This window comes from Eupeodes corollae, chromosome 3 (assembly GCF_945859685.1).
Source record: "Eupeodes corollae chromosome 3, idEupCoro1.1, whole genome shotgun sequence".
NCBI classification, from domain to species: domain Eukaryota; kingdom Metazoa; phylum Arthropoda; class Insecta; order Diptera; family Syrphidae; genus Eupeodes; species Eupeodes corollae.
In genome coordinates, this window is record NC_079149.1 from 88,313,869 (window position 1) to 88,330,511 (window position 16,643).

The following is a 16,643-nucleotide window of genomic DNA, read 5'->3' on the forward strand; positions in this document are numbered from 1 at the left end:
TAATGTTTGTACTTCGACTCTGGTGTTCTATGTAGTTCAAGGCAACGTCGCAGACATTGTCTCTCAAACACCCGAATCTTTTCCATTTGAACCATACCGGGTACCCATAAGCAATCATCGGCCGGATAATGGCCATGTAGCAAATCACCTTCCCACTACTGTCAAGACGGCTGCTAAAAAACAACCGTTTTGTAAGGGCAAAGGCTCCCCTAGCTCTAGCCAGAGCAGCACTCATATGTCTGTCGAAATACAAGTACTGATCCAACCAGATGCCAGATGGGTGTTGATTTGGTTAAACGATCACTAGATTTTTGCAGTTCTTTTTCGTATCCCTTGAGGCGGAGTCCTGAACAGAATAGTTTCGCATTTCTAAAAGTTGATTTTCAACTTCCAGTCATCGCAATATTGCTGAATCTTGTCGAAGTCACCCTGCAAAAATGTCTTGATAACCTCAATTTTTGGGGCCGTTCTGTACGCAATCAGATCACTGGTGTAAATGCTGAATAAGATCAGCGAGTTAACCGCTCCCTGTTGAAGACCATTTTTAATATCAAATATTTTGGTAGATGTTACATTGCCAATTTTGACAATAAACCGTCTGCCATTAAGCATGTCATAAAGAATATATAATTTTAGATACAGACTATCTAACCAAACGGTGTCTAAGGCCTTCTTCAAGTCAACTAGACAAGCAACCGTACATTGCCTTTTAGATTTGTTCCACTGAATATCAGAAATAAGCTTAGACGCAGCAGGAATAGTGTAATGTACCGCCTTAAAGCCGAACGGATTATCCGGAAATATTTTGTTGTTCTCAGCCCACTTGGACAGAGCTCTACTTATAACCTTTTTGAATACCTTACTGATACTTGGCAGAAGACTTCTCGACCGGAGATTCGCCGGATTGAAGTCGGGAGAGAAGAGTAAAAGAACAAAGGGTTAATGGAGGGAAATGGCAAAGCAAAGAATGCAAGATTGCATTAAAATGATTGCTGTAAAATGAATTGGAGGAACAAATTAATTCAATCTTTTTGAAAGTCAGACATGATTATTCCACCATTGGAAATCATTCTGACAAGCTGTGTAAGGTTGAGATATATTCCCAAAGCTTGGAGAATGGCAAAAGTAGTCTTCATTCCCAAAGCAGGGAAACCCTCACACGTTAACCCTTAAGATCTACGACCAATCAGCCTATCATCCTTCCTTCTTAAAACCTTGGAAAGATTGATTGAAATTTAAATCAGACATAATTTAAAACCATGTCTCATTTCCACAGCTCAACATGCTTACTCTAAGGGAAAATCAGTAGAATCAGCACTTCACTCACTGGTACGCACTATTGAACATTCCCTCGAATACAAAGAATATAACTTAGTAGCGTTCCTAGATATTAAAGGAGCTTTCAACAATAAGCTGAAATTAGAGAAATCACTCATAGATCTTATAAGTCTCATGCTCAAAAGCAGGACAATAATTTCTAACATGAGAAGTTTTACTACCACCAGATCGGTGAATCGAGGCACTCCCCAAGGTGGAGTCCTTTCGCCTCTTTTATGGAACATGGTAGTAAACGACTTACTTACAGCATTGGAAGCAGAGGGTTTCAAGGTGATTGCCTACGCTGACGACGTTGCGATATCCGTATCTGGAAAGCACCCCCAAGTTCTCTCGGAACTCCTACAAAATGCCCTAAACAGGCTTACTAAATGGGCTAAGCAATGTGGATTGGACGTCAACCCACACAAAACAGAATTAATACTCTTTTCGAGAAGATATAAAATTCCTCAGATTAGCCCACCCAAGATTAGAGGAATACCATTAAGCTTTACCGATCAAGCTAAATATTTGGGCCTCATTTTAGACAAAAAACTAAATTGGAAGGCAAATATTGATGAAAGAGTAACAAAGGCTACTGTAGCGCTTTTAACTTGTAAAGAGGCCATAGGATCAAAATGGGGCTTCTCCCCAAAATAACCCACTGGCTATACACTTCGGTAATCAGGCCGATACTCATTTATGGAGCCGTCGTATGGTGGACCGCACTGGACAAGATGGTAAATCTAAATAATCTCATTAAAGTCCAGCGGTCAGCAGGTATGTGCATCACAGGAGCACTTCGCACAACACCAACCGCAGCACTGGAAGTGCTTTTAAACCTAACACCACTTGACATCTTCTCTAAAAAGGTGGCTGCCAACTCATGTGTAAGGCTTAGAGCCACCTCTCAATGGATCAGTAACAATACTGGACATACAACTATTCTAGACAATTTCAGATCTATCCCAGATCGCTTAGACTATACCACCCCAAAAATGGTATTTGGTAAAAAATTCCATGTGTCCATCCCTTCAAGATCCTCCTGGGAAGAAGAGGGACCCCTGGAAGACGATGCGGTACACTTCTATACTGACGGTTCAAAGACCGATCACGGAGTTGGAAGTGGTATCTTTTCAGAACAACTGAATCTCAGTCTATCCTATAGACTTCCCAATCAATGTAGTGTATTCCAGGCAGAAGTAATGGCAATTAAAGAAGCACTATCCTGGTTCAAAGAAAACGTTATATCTTGTAAGGATATACGAATCTTCTCAGACAGCCAAGCCGCTCTTAAATCTCCGTCTGTCTCCACAAACTCTCGAACAGTCCACGATTGTCAATCATCTCTGAATGAGATGACGGAACAGTTTAACATTCATCTTATTTGGGAAATTGCAAAGCCGATGAGCTCGCCAAAAACGGAACACTTCTACCTTATGTTAGACAAAAACAAAATAAAAGCAAATATCTTCTCAAGCAATATGCTTTAGAAACAACAAATGCTAGATGGTCACAAAGTACCACCTGCCTGGCAACCAAGCAAATATGGCCAAGTATTGACTTAAAACGGTCAAAAGGCTTGATATCACTGAGCAGACAAAGTATAAGCTCTATAATTGGAGTAATAACGGGACACTGCCTCATAGGTAGACATGCTCTGAGGCTAGGGGTCTACACAAATGACTACTGTAGAAGCTGCATGGACGAGGAGGAAGAGGAAACAGTCCAACACCTTCTGTGTACATGTCCAGCACTCTCCATTAGAAGGAATAACTTTCTCGGTAATCCCTTCTTCGATAACACCAGTGAACTGGCAACGATTGACACAAAACGTCTCTCTAACTTTATTAAAAGTACAAAATGGTTTTGTTTAAATTCATTACTCTCCCATGAGTAACCTCATTAGTGGTATCACAATGGACCCTTGAGGTCTACGTGCGTCAATGACATCTGGACAGCCACTCCAACCTAACCTAAGTCAGAAATCTTAAATTAAAGTCAATGAATCCAAAGTTATTATTGAAGTCATTGATGAGTGCATTCAAAAAAGATTGCATTTTTGTACAACCATTAAAAATAAAAAGCCCATAAGGGATAAGGATTTCTTTACGCAAGCCTTCACTTATTTTGTGTCAAATTGCCTTCTTCAATGTGATCTAATCGAATGAAGCTTATTTTCTTTGAACTTAATAAAAGTGAACAAAGAGTTTAAGCTTGAGCTATATGAGTTGTATCTTGGCAACCATTTGTATGTTATCCATAATAGGATTGCATTCGAAAACGGGCGAACATTTCCACCAGATACCTAACAATATTTCCGATTAATAGTCTCACTATATTTACGAAGCAAAACCTCTTTATTTATTTACTTATAAACATCAATCTAAACTTGATTACATGGAATCACGCAAAGCTAACAATTCTCTTGTTGCTGATTTTTAAGGTGTGTTGTATTTAAAGTCGATGAAAGTAAAGACAATCATAAAAGGAAATTACTGCTTCAGAGAATCAATACTTTTTTGTTTACTCTAAAATTCTTTCCATATAAAATGTATGAAGGTATCTCCATTATTATTGCAACCTCAAAACAAAAAGTCTATGAGGATCAAATTGCAGGGCCTTGGTGGCCCATCTATGTCTGTTGCACATTTCACTGATAGAACTTAGATTGACGTCTATTTAGTTCATAAGAAATTGGTTTTCATTGTCGTACAGCGTTCGCTGTTGACGACCAGCTCCGTTTTCGAAAATTTAGGGACCAATGTCATCGCCGCACTGGCCGGCTTAAAATTCACACCAAATGTAGCTTTTTGAGAATGCCTAATGCCAACGCAATTCAGCCAAATATAATAAAGTTTTATCATTTCAACTTTGTTGTTTTATCGTTCTTTATCAGTTTGACAGCTGTCACAATCGGCACAAAATTCTAATTGAAAACCTTTTAGTAATAGGCAAATTGAAACGACTTGAGGGATTTGAAAGTAAGGGAAGTTTCAAGTTTTTGATTGGCTAGATGTCAAAAATTGCCTCCCATTTAAGGCAACTGTATTGGAAAGTTGGCTGGAAAGTTAATCAAGAAAAATCTCCCCAACTATCAAGTCAAATCTTCTTATGTCAAAATAACCGTTGATCATGATTTTTTTCATTTAACTGAAAGCTGAATTTTATTAGTTTATGAATTATTTATTTTCTACACAATTCCATTTAATGTTTTGTAAATAAGGGTTCCCTGTCTAGTTGCAAAAGAAATAAGTAATATTTTTTTTACAATACAATACAAAATACAAATCGTGATGGTATTTAAGCTTGTAGACATTAATGTCTTTGGTACTTTTTGTCAATGTTCTGACGATGGAGGTAAGTTGTTGCGGTAAATTTTACCACAAGTTTCACCTCCCTTGTTGCTAACTACCCTTAACGAGTTCTTACTGCGGCCGCAAAATTCTGGAAGAGTTTAGTAGAAACCTGGACCATCAGCCAGTGACCTGCTCTTCTAGCATTTTGGGAAAGCAAATTTAACAGGTCCTACCAAAGTGTGCGAAAGGATTCCACACCAACGAACTGTGCGACGGTTGGCCCACATATTGGATAAACAATATCGTCAAGGCATGAAGACGATACCCATGCCCAACAATGTGTGTAGAAAAGTCACACCAACGTTAACGTAGTATGGCCGAGGGCCCACCATAAAGTAGATAATTATTAACGATAGAAAAATCACTCCAAGAATATCTTAATAACTTTTATTTTAATTATAGGCTTGGCTACCGACTTCCTTCAACACCACATAAGTAGTCTTTCCTTAACTAAAAACTAGCGCGTGTAAATACTCGGTATTGCGAGGAACTCCACGTGATTTTTCCAGAAAGTCTTGGCTGGAATGGGTTGGAAAGTGAAGAGCTGAACTCACTCATTGAGCTACTGGGTGATCGCATCACCTTTTAGAGAGATCGCGTGCGATGAAAGATATCTGACTTCTCGGTCGCACACCCCAATCTTATGGATGGAGGAAGTTGCGGGACCGAGACAGATCGATCACCAGCCGGAAGGGTCAAGCTCGCCATGATGATGGCCACTTTTAGGATTGCGCCCAAAGTTATTAGACGAAGGAAAAACTGTGTGAAGGATTTTGTTTTTTAAAAGACCTACATTTTGTTCGACTGTGGAGAAAAGTTTTCTTTGAGGAAGGACTACGATAGCTGTTGTGGAAGCGGAAAAGTTAAGTATATAGTGTTTTCTTTGTTTTTTGAAGGATATTGTTTTTCGTCCTTTTGACCTTCGAGTCAAAAGTCGTTTTTTTTTTAACGTGTTTAACCGTTTGGTTCTCATTCGAAAATTTTCTTGAAGTGATTTTTCTTGGTTTGTCTTTTTTTGTTTTCCAATTTTGGTTATCGATTAATAATCTTTCTTTTTGTTTGCAATACATTTATTGAGAATTGACCTTCTGATCTCCATAATTCAATTGGTATCCTTTCCTTTTTTGTTATAAAAGATCCTGGTTTTTAATCCCGGCTTCGGCCAAGGTTTTCCAGGCAAATAAACATAACTTAAATTTCCCATCCGAAAAACAAAACCTTTCTTTTATTTCATTCTCTGTTTGAAGACTTATTTTTCAGCTTCTTGTTTTGGTAAACTTCCAGTAAAAAGTTTCCTGGCGCCCACTTTATCACCTCGATTAATAAAATATTCACTAATCGAAACCCCCCCTAAGCTGAGCTACCCTGCTGGCAATACTTTTATTGCTACCTATGGTGAATTCTTTCATCTACCTGACATATCGACTGACATTTCTAATAAATTGTCAAATTAATTCTGGCGGCACATCGGCGGTGTGCAATTTCGATTTTGTTTAAATTAAAATAGTTAAAAAAAAAGGGATTTAAAATCGAGTACGGTTGTAATTAATATTGGATTCGACAATCCAATAGTGTTAAGATTATATATTTTTTTATTCAATCAGTCGGGTCGGTCGGTCGGTGGAAAATTTCACTACAAAGTGAAGTAAAGTTTGAATCTTTTGACACTTAAAAAAGTAACTAAACGGTGATTAGAACTTTTAAAAAAAAAACGCATAAAATTTGCAAAATCTCATCGATTCTTTATTTGAAACGTTAGATTGGTCCATGACATTTACTTTTTGAAGATAATTTCATTTAAATGTTGACCGCGGCTGCGTCTTAGGTGGTCCATTCGGAAAGTCCAATTTTGGGTAACTTTTTCGAGCATTTCGGCCGGAATAGCCCGAATTTCTTCGGAAATGTTGTCTTCCAAAGCTGGAATAGTTGCTGGCTTATTTGTGTAGACTTTAGACTTGACGTAGCCCCACAAAAAATAGTCTAAAGGCGTCAAATCGCATGATCTTGGTGGTCAACTTACCGGTCCATTCCTTGAGATGAATTGTTCTGCGAAGTTTTCCCTCAAAATGGCCATAGAACCGCGAGCTGTGTGGCATGTAGCGCCATCTTGTTGAAACCACATGTCAACCAAGTTCAGTTCTTCCATTTTTGGCAACAAAAAGTTTGTTAGCATTAAACGATAGCGATCGCCATTCACCGTAACGTTGCGTCCAACAGCATCTTTGAAAAAATACGGTCCAATGATTCCACCAGCGTACAAACCACACCAAACAGTGCATTTTTCGGGATGCATGGGCAGTTCTTGAACGGCTTCTGGTTGCTCTTCACTCCAAATGCGGCAATTTTGCTTATTTACGTAGCCATTCAACCAGAAATGAGCCTCATCGCTGAACAAAATTTGTCGATAAAAAAGCGGATTTTCTGCCAACTTTTCTAGGGCCCATTCACTGAAAATTCGACGTTGTGGCAGATCGTTCGGCTTCAGTTCTTGCACGAGCTGTATTTTATACGGTTTTACACCAAGATCTTTGCGTAAAATCTTCCATCGAATAACACAAACCCAATGGCTGCGAACGGGGACGAATCGACATTTCACGGTCTTCAGCAACACTCTCAGAAACAGACGCAATATTCTCTTCTGTACGCACTGTACGCATTCGTGTGGTTGGTTTAATGTCCAATAAAGTAAACTGAGTGCGAAACTTGGTCACAATCGCATTAATTGTTTGCTCACTTGGTCGATTATGTAGACCATAAATCGGACGTAAAGCGCGAAACACATTTCGAACCGAACACTGATTTTGGTAATAAAATTCAATGATTTGCAAGCGTTGCTCGTTAGTAAGTCTATTCATGATGAAATGTCAAAGCATACTGAGCATCTTTCTCTTTGACACCATGTCTGAAATCCCTCGTGATCTGTCAAATACTAATGCATGAAAATCCTAACCTCAAAAAATCACCCTTTAGTTACCTTGGTCAAAATTAACGTCCGAATAATACAATTAACTGGAAATGAAACCCCTTATGATGTCTGAACCTGTCCTAAGGCTGAGAAAAAAGCTTTTCAGAATGTCAAATATTATATCACCCTCTAATATAAAAATGACGGTATAGCTTTGCATCCTTACTAGATGTATTATTACAGGCTATAGATAGGTATGCATTAATTCAAGAATGTATCAGTTAAGAACTTAAAAGTCCAAACATTTAGTGAAATATTAATTTGCAAAATGAATGTTTTACACAAAGGGGACACCCGGGTTTGAACCGGGGACCTCTCGATCTGCAGTCGAATGCTCTACCACTGAGCTATATCCCCCATATTTTTCTCCGCCTTCAATTACACAATTTAATATTTTTTTAAACACATCTTATCTTATCTTACTTTTGATTCTTTTCTTTTAAAGTTCTTTCAATTTAATGTAGTATAAGAATATACGACACACTTTCAAGAAAGAACTTTGCCATAAGAATTTTAAGTGGGGATATAGCTCAGTGGTAGAGCATTCGACTGCAGATCGAGAGGTCCCCGGTTCAAACCCGGGTGTCCCCTTAAAGATTTAATTTTGTTACTTTCATTTTTGACGAATATTTTTTTTTTAAATTTTATATTAACTTACCTTTAGCCATTTCACCTTTCCAGCTAAGATGGCGAGCAATTTTGTGGGCAGCAAATGATTTGCCGCGACATGGTAGTCCAACGATTGTAACGACGAGAGGTGCTCGTAATGGACATGGTGTCACGGTTTTAACAAAGTTACCGACTCCAAGGTCTGTAATGAAAACAAAAGACACAAAATTATTTGAGTGTATGTATAGAAATCTATATTATCTTTAGGGGAATTTGGTGATGAACAAAGCTCAGTCAGATTAGACCTATTTTTCAAAACCTGGTATAGTATGGTATTTCCAATTTTAAGATTTGAAAATTTAGCATTTCCATGCTTTTATGGTCCAAAATTTTCAAACAGTCGTAGGACAACAGAAATTTGTATAGAGCCTCCTAGAGGTTCATAATGCAAGCATTGCCTAAAATAGATAAGAAAGTCCTCCAACACCCGTTTTGGCAAAAACATTATTGAAATTAAATCCAAATATTAACAATAAAAACGAAATTTTATAACGGGTTATCCATTTTGTGGTTTCAAAAGTATAGGGCTGGAATTCGACATCTGTCGAACTAAGTTAATAAACCAATTTTAGTTTTCAGTTAAAGAGGTCTTACATTTACGGAAATGGATCGCTTAGCTATCACATCGGAACAAATACTAACTGTTGAATCCTTCTAGAAAAATTTGGATTCTGCCATAGCCACATATCGTGCTTCTAGAGGAGTCGTCTAACAACGCAAACAATTGGAAAGATTGTCAAGAAATTTGAAGAGACTGGATTGGTTATAGATATAGTAAGGGCTATGCATCATCGTTTCGATAGTACTACTGAGAAGTGAAAGTCTTGCCGAAGACCCGAATATGTCGATTCCGTCTGCGTTACGATGGCCTTGCTTCGAGGTTGCTTTGAATGACATTTCTATTATTTCATCCATCCAAAGAGCAAATATTTTGTTTGTTGACATTTTTTTTAAAGCTGTTGAGCTGTCAGACAAAGCATATGTTCAGATAATTGAACTAGAGCTTCGGTTTGGAGTCACATTACGTTCTTTTCCTTACGATTGTCAAACGGAACGTGAAGTCAAAGCTCCATTGTGACAGCATGCATTGAATTCCTATGGCTGAACTCGTAAACGTCAGGCGAAGCCGAAGATAAAGCGTGTTTGTGTTTCAGCCATTACTTCTTCGAATACGACGATGGAACGACTGTCACCGTCAATTCGGAGCATTATGGTCATATCGTAACCAACTTTTTGTGTGCTTGCTATTAAAGAATACGACTCGGAGAGTATGTAGTTTCAACAAGATGGTGCCACACAACACTAGCGAATATGGCTTTATTGCTAGAGACATTTCCTGGTCGCGTAATTTCTCGTCGTGGCGATAGGAATTGGCCAACAAGATCATGCGATTTGACACCGATGGACTTTTTTTTTCTAGGGCTACGCGAAAGACCGTGTTGGTGCTAATAAACCTTTAACTCCTAAGCACTTGAAAACCAACATACGTCAAGTTATGGCTGAGTAACCGCTTAATATGTGTCAAAAATTGGTTGAAAAATACTTCAAAAGAATCGGTGCCATTGAAAAGAGCCATATTTTGACTTTTTTCAAGTAGAGGCTCCGTTCGTTTAAAAGTCGAATATTGTGAGGCAGTTTATGAAAAAGTTTAGGTGCTATGGCATTGAAAAAATTCGAGTAGTGGATTTTGTTAGAGGTTTGAACTTTAACTAAAAATTTGCCATTTAACCTCAAGCTGTACAAATTTGAGCTTCGAATTGCGGAAGTAAAACCACTAAGCGTAAAGAAAATGTTAAGTACTTTATAAAAATAAAGTAGTTTTAGCGGTAAGATATGAAGATTTTTTTAATAAAGGCCATGTGCTGATAAATCTGTTCCTTGCAGATAATTCTTATTAAATGCTTTTAAGACAAAACAAGAGGTTCAAGTGTATTGCAATAAGTGCCTCCCTAACAAGATAAACCATATTGCAGCTTCGAGGGTAAGAGTCCGTAGTATATTGTTACCAACAAGGATTTTGAGCAAAATGGTCATAACATAAAAATGTTTCGAGTAACAGATAACATGTTCTGCTTTAATTGTGATGTGTGGGCTTCTCAGTTTATATTTTGAACTTCCCATAGGAAGTTATTCCAATGGGTCCGATTTGTCAAATTGAAAATTTTGACATTTCTCGACGTTTCAAGGTACTTAGAGTAGATATAAAAGATTTTTAGAAAGATGTCTGTGTTTTTTGTTTTTTTCGTCTTTCATAGCTCAAGAACCAGAAGAGATATCGACTTCAAAGAAATTTTGTTATACAGATAATAAGGCAGAAAGATGTAGAAAGGGCTCTCAAGAGAATTGCGTGGGTGGTTTTTTTTTACCAAAGCAGGTTAAAAAAGGTGCAAATTTTGGTTAACCCTAAATATCTTACGAACCAATGACGCTAGAGACTTGAATTAAATTTTATATCATATATTGTAACGTGATACCAAATCAGTATATTTTTGGAAGAAAATCAAATCAACGGTTTATAAAATCATAAATAAATCAAAAAAACTAAAAAAATTGTCACCTCGAAAAATTTACGAATACAAAATGATTTTATCTCCAAACCAATTTTGTGCAACAAAAAATAAAACGTTTTTAACACCTGGTAAATTTTTGAGAAAAATCGAATTGACAGTATTTTTTATAAAAAATCAAAACCTGAACAAAAAAATTAATAAAAGTTGGTAAAAATTGATTTTCGACTCAAATATCTCTTTAAAACTTTGAGATATTGGCTTCAATTTACTTTTATCCTTCAAAACATCTTGTTGTCAACATTCAATAAATTTTGAAAAAAATCGAATTGACAGTTTTTTACAAAAAATAAAACTCTAAAAAAAACAATACCCACTAAAACTTTTTAAAAATTTACTTTCGGCTCAAATAGCTTTTCAAAAATTAAAAATATTGGCTTCAAACTTATTTTATTTCAGAGAAAATATTGTTTTCAATATTCAGTAATTTTTATATAAAAATCCAACAGTCTGTTTTTTTCATAAAAAATAAAATCTACAAAAAATAGTGGGCAAATTTGGTAAAAATACATATAGACAAACTTTTAAGCAAGACAAATCGACAGACGGGATGGGAAGTTATCAGTGTGGGTCGCATCCCAGCCTCTTTTTATTATCGAAGTAGGCGTGTGTTGCATTGTCGTTTTGCGCAAAGCATTTTAAAATATTCTTAGTTTCGCTTCCATTTCCATCAATAAAGTTTGTTTCTTCAATATCGATGAAGATAACTTAAAGACAATAGGGTTGCCATAAGATGTTCCAGGTGAGGTTGAGATTTTTGTGAAATCTTATGTAGCCCAAGTCGACGGTGAATTTGACATCGAAGATGATATTCCATTGTCTGAGATTAGAAAGTCAATTGCTCCACCGTTATGGACAAAGTCAATTACGTCAACAGATGGAATAAATCTAACAACGAATTATTTGGCTAGAATCCAAAGCAGCTGATTTAGTTGGCCGCAACGAAGTTCAAGTCTTTGAAAAACTGTTTGATGTCGAGGTAAGGCAACTTATCGTAAATCAAACAATGGTGTATGCAGGCCAAAAAAATAAAAACAGCTTTTAGTTCAATGATGAAGACTTACAAATTTTTATTGGAATCCAAGAACAGATTTCAAGAAATAAAACGATTCATTCATTTTGCTGATAATCATACCCTTGACATGAACGATAAAATGGCAAAACTCCGTCCGCTCAGTAAACTTTTGTGCCAAAAGTTTTAAAAGTGGGGATATATTCATGAGCATTTATCTATAGACGAATCAATGGTGAAGTATTTCGGTCGACATTCTTCTAAGCAATTTATAAGAGGGAAGCCTGTAAGATTTGGTTTCAAAAATTGGATGCTTTGCAGCAAAGGCGGCTACATGTATGAATTCGATACATATTGCGGAGCTAAACACGTAAGGTCTAAATTGAAAGCCCTACCATTGGGGTCTAGAGTGGTTCTCGACCTTCTAAGGAATGTTGACTATCCAAGTGACCATGTTATTTATTTCGATAACTTTTTTACTAGTTATAGCCTAATGAAAATTTTAAAAGAAAACAAATTTAGAGCAACCGGAACAGCTCGGGATAATCGGTTAAAAAAATGTCCTCTTCCTTCTTGTAAAGAATTTCAAAAGTAGAAAAGGGGAACTTTTGACCACCAATTTGATAAGAGAAATGAATTGCTTTTTGTCAAATGGAAGGACAATAGCATCGTAACGATGGCCACGAACTACGACCAGATCGAACCTCTTGAAAATGTCAAACGGTGGAGCAGGGATGAGCAGAAGAAAGTCAATATTCCTCAGCCACTTCTTTTCAAAAACTACAACACGAACATGGGTTGTGTTGATCTGCATGACCAGTTCATCAACACTTACTCCATTGAAATAAGAGGCAAAAAGTGGTGGTGGAACCTATTCACAGCCATGATCTCGTCTACTACGTCCAATGCCTGGAGGCTCCACAAGCTAGCAAACAGCTACAAAGGCGATCTACTAGAATTCACGAGATCAATAACACTACATTACCTCCGGTTCATACTTTGAACCAAGGACAACCTAGACTCACAGTCAAGTGAAGCATTGTGAAGAGCCAAGGGTACCACTTTCCCAAAAAACTTTCAAATCAACTAAGATGTCGCCAATGTTTTTTAAAATCGAAATGGTGCTGTGAAATGTCGAATGTAACACTATGTATTGGAAAAGGGTGTTTTAAACATTTTCATGTTAATGAAAATTAATAGGGTTGCATGACCCCAATGTACTAAAAAAAAGACACCCCCATAACTCTTAAATACAATTTTTTTGTATATTTTTTTTTTAATATATCTTAACTTTCACCTTAATAAACATAAAATACTATAAAAAACAAATATTTTTTATTTTAAATACCTTTGAGTGTTAATGGGTTAATGATGTCTTTTCAAAACTTTGAGATTATGGCTTCAAACTAATTTTAACTTATAAAATCTATTGTTTTCAACATTCGGAAAAATTTTGAGAAAAATCGAATTAACAGTTTAAAAAAAAAAAATTTAAGCAAAAAATTAATAAAAGTTGGTAAAAATGGATTTTCGACTCAAATATCTTTAAAACATTTTAAACTACTTTTATCTTTTAGAAAATATTGTTTTTAACATTCACTAAAAGTTTGAGAAAAATCTAATCGACAGTTTTTTTTCACAAAAAATAAACACTTAAAAAAAATTTAACAAAAGTTAAAAAAATTTGATTTTCGGCTCAAATATCTTTTAAAAACTGGGATTATGGCTTCCAACTGATTTTTACTTATAAGAAATATTGTTTTCAACATTCTGAAAAATTTTGACAAAAATCTGATTGACAGTTTTTTATAAAAGATAAAAACTTAAACAAAAATTAATTTTTGACTCAAATTTCTTTTCAAAACCTTGAGATATTGGCTTTAAAATACTTTTATCTTTTTCAAATATATATAAAGGGTGATTTTTTTGAGGTTAGGATTTTCATGCACTAGTATTTGACAGATCACGCGGGATTTCAGACATGGTGTCAAGGAGAAAGATGCTCAGTATGCTTTGACATTTCATCATGAATAGACTTACTAACGAGCAACGCTTGCAAATCATTGAATTTTATTACCAAAATCAGTGTTCGGTTCGAAATGTGTTTCGCGCTTTACGTCCGATTTATGGTCTACATAATCGACCAAGTGAGCAAACAAGGTTTTACGCAAAGATCTTGGTGTAAAACCGTATAAAATACAGCTCGTGCAAGAACTGAAGCCGAACGATCTGCCACAACGTCGAATTTTCAGTGAATGGGCCCTAGAAAAGTTGGCAGAAAATCCGCTTTTTTATCGACAAATTGTGTTCAGCGATGAGGCTCTTTTCTGGTTGAATGGCTATGTAAATAAGCAAAATTGCCGCATTTGGAGTGAAGAGCAACCAGAAGCCGTTCAAGAACTGCCCATGCATCCCGAAAAATGCACTGTTTGGTGTGGTTTGTACGCTGGTGGAATCATTGGACCGTATTTTTTCAAAGATGCTGTTCGACGCAACGTTACGATGAATGGCGATCGCTATCGTTCAATGCTAACAAACTTTTTGTTGCCAAAAATGGAAGAAATGAACTTGGATGACATCTGGTTTCAACAAGATGGCGCTACATGCCACACAGCTCGCGATTCTATGGCCATTTTGAGGGAAAACTTCGAAGAACAATTCATCTCAAGGAATGGACCGGTAAGTTGGCCACCGAGATCATGCGATTTGACTCCTTTAGACTATTTTTTGTGGGGCTACGTCAAGTCTAAAGTCTACACAAATAAGCCAGCACCTATTCCAGCTTTGGAAGACAACATTTCCGAAGAAATTCGGGCTATTCCGGCCGAAATGCTCGAAAAAGTTACCCAAAATTGGACTTTCCGAATGGACCACCTAAGACGCAGCCGCGGTCAACATTTAAATGAAATTATCTTCAAAAAGTAAATGTCATGGACCAATCTAACGTTTCAAATAAAGAATCGATGAGATTTTGCAAATTTTATGCGTTTTTTTTTAAAGTTCTCAAGCTCTTAAAAAATCACCGTTTATATATTGTTGTCATCATTCAGTAAAATTTTGAGAAAAATCTAATTGACAGTTTTTTTACAACAAATAAAAATCTAAAAAACGACAATACTAAAACTTGGTAAAAATTTACTTTCGACTCAAATAGCTTTTCAAAAATTAAAAATATTATTTCAAATATTATTCGTTGTTTTAAAACCTTTAAGAATAATTCAACTGATAAATTGTTTATGTTATCAGTGTGAGTCACATCCCAGCCTCTTTTTTTTTAAATGTATTTAGTCTTCTTCCTGACAAAAACTACAGAAAAAGAAACAATTTCTTTGAATAAGTCAAAAGACTCTGAATTAGTTTTCTAATGACTTTAATATCTTGACGAGAAGAGATATATCCAAAATCAAGGAAGTCACTTGTTGTGAATTAAAATTTGTTTGTTTTACACGTTATGGAGGTTATGTCAAATTATTCCCAGATTTTGTGTCAACTTTTCGATAATCAACATTAATTTTCTCAGTTTATTTAAATTTACTAAATAATTTCATAATATTTTTAAATATTTTCAACAAATAACCTAAAGCTGTTTACGTTTTCAGATAAATTACTTGCAAATAAGATGTTATACTTCGCAACACGGTGGGATAAGTTCCAAATTATTTTGTTTACCTATTAACAATTTGAAAATGAAAACAATATTATTCTGAACAATATGAAAGACTTAAGTCAAGAAAAGAATGTAAACAGTAAACAATACAAATTCTCCCAAATCCAAACACACCTTTAACCCATGCTCTAGAAAATCATGGAACCTTCAAAATAAACATCCTCCATCATAACGACATCAATACCCTTCAGATGTCCTTTGTTTACTTCCCTATATCTTCTATCTGACAGGTAACAACTTTCTCCTACACTTACTTAAAAAGATTTTATTTCCTCTTGTTTATGTACATAGGAACTATTATTTACCATTTCCCTTAGCGTCCTCGTAGTTTTTGACTTCGTTGTATTCCTCCTCCAGTTCAGTCAACTGCTCTCGATTCTTAAGTGGCGAATTAATTTCACTTGTGTCTTCACTTTCTGACATTTTCACACAAAAAGACTTTCTCTCTCAAGAATATAAAATAATATTCACAAAAACAAATTAACGAAAACATAAACTTAACAACAAATTAAGTATAAATAAATGCACAAAACTCCATAGATGTTTTCTTGTCAATAAGAATTCTTAGAACCCCCATGAATTTTCTTTATTTTTTTAAATAGAATATTAAGTTAAGATAAGACAATAATAAGAAAACACTTTGATATTTTGAGTTTTCCTCAAACACTGACTTGCGTCCTATTACAATGACCCGGAATCAGTCAATGTGATAGGTAAATGCAATCTACTTGACACTTGCGAACTTCTGTCGTCGGTTTCGGTGTTCTGTCAAAAGCAACGCCCGCGCCATTGTGAATATCCCTGATTTTCCAAAATTTTCCCCAACCGAAAAGCGTTTGTTTGTTTCCTTTGTTTTGATTTCGATTTTCGCACACGAGTGTAATAATTCTGATTTTAGTGGAAATGCCGAATCCGAATGATGACAACACAACACAAAAGTCTCAATTGCGCTAAAACCTTTAGAGATGTCAGATATAGGCAAAGGTATATTAGCTTTATGCTTGAAAAGCGCGGTTAAACTAAACAAGGGGAAAGCTTTTCGGCTTTTCACGCACTTTGCTGTAACCCAGGAAACACTAAGTTACTGCCT

General features: G+C 36.0%; 1 protein-coding gene and 2 non-coding genes across 6 annotated transcripts in view; 1 reads left to right on the forward strand and 2 right to left on the reverse strand.

Annotated features, from left to right (window-relative positions):
• Positions 1–16,643, reverse strand: part of LOC129948873 (6-phosphofructo-2-kinase/fructose-2,6-bisphosphatase-like) — a 210,986-nt gene that overhangs the window by 14,626 nt on the left and 179,717 nt on the right. For 3 of the 4 annotated variants that reach the window (XM_056060005.1, XM_056060007.1, XM_056060008.1), the window contains one exon: positions 8,297–8,449. In XM_056060005.1, the coding sequence (XP_055915980.1) occupies positions 8,297–8,449 (153 nt within the window). Of the gene's footprint in view, positions 1–8,296; positions 8,450–15,858; positions 16,458–16,643 lie in introns of those variants that run through there. The other variant, XM_056060006.1, reaches the window with a different exon arrangement.
• Positions 7,924–7,995, reverse strand: Trnac-gca (transfer RNA cysteine (anticodon GCA)). Its single transcript has one exon. It is a non-coding gene; the product is annotated as a tRNA-Cys (tRNA).
• Trnac-gca (transfer RNA cysteine (anticodon GCA)) lies at positions 8,158–8,229 on the forward strand. Its single transcript has one exon. It is a non-coding gene; the product is annotated as a tRNA-Cys (tRNA).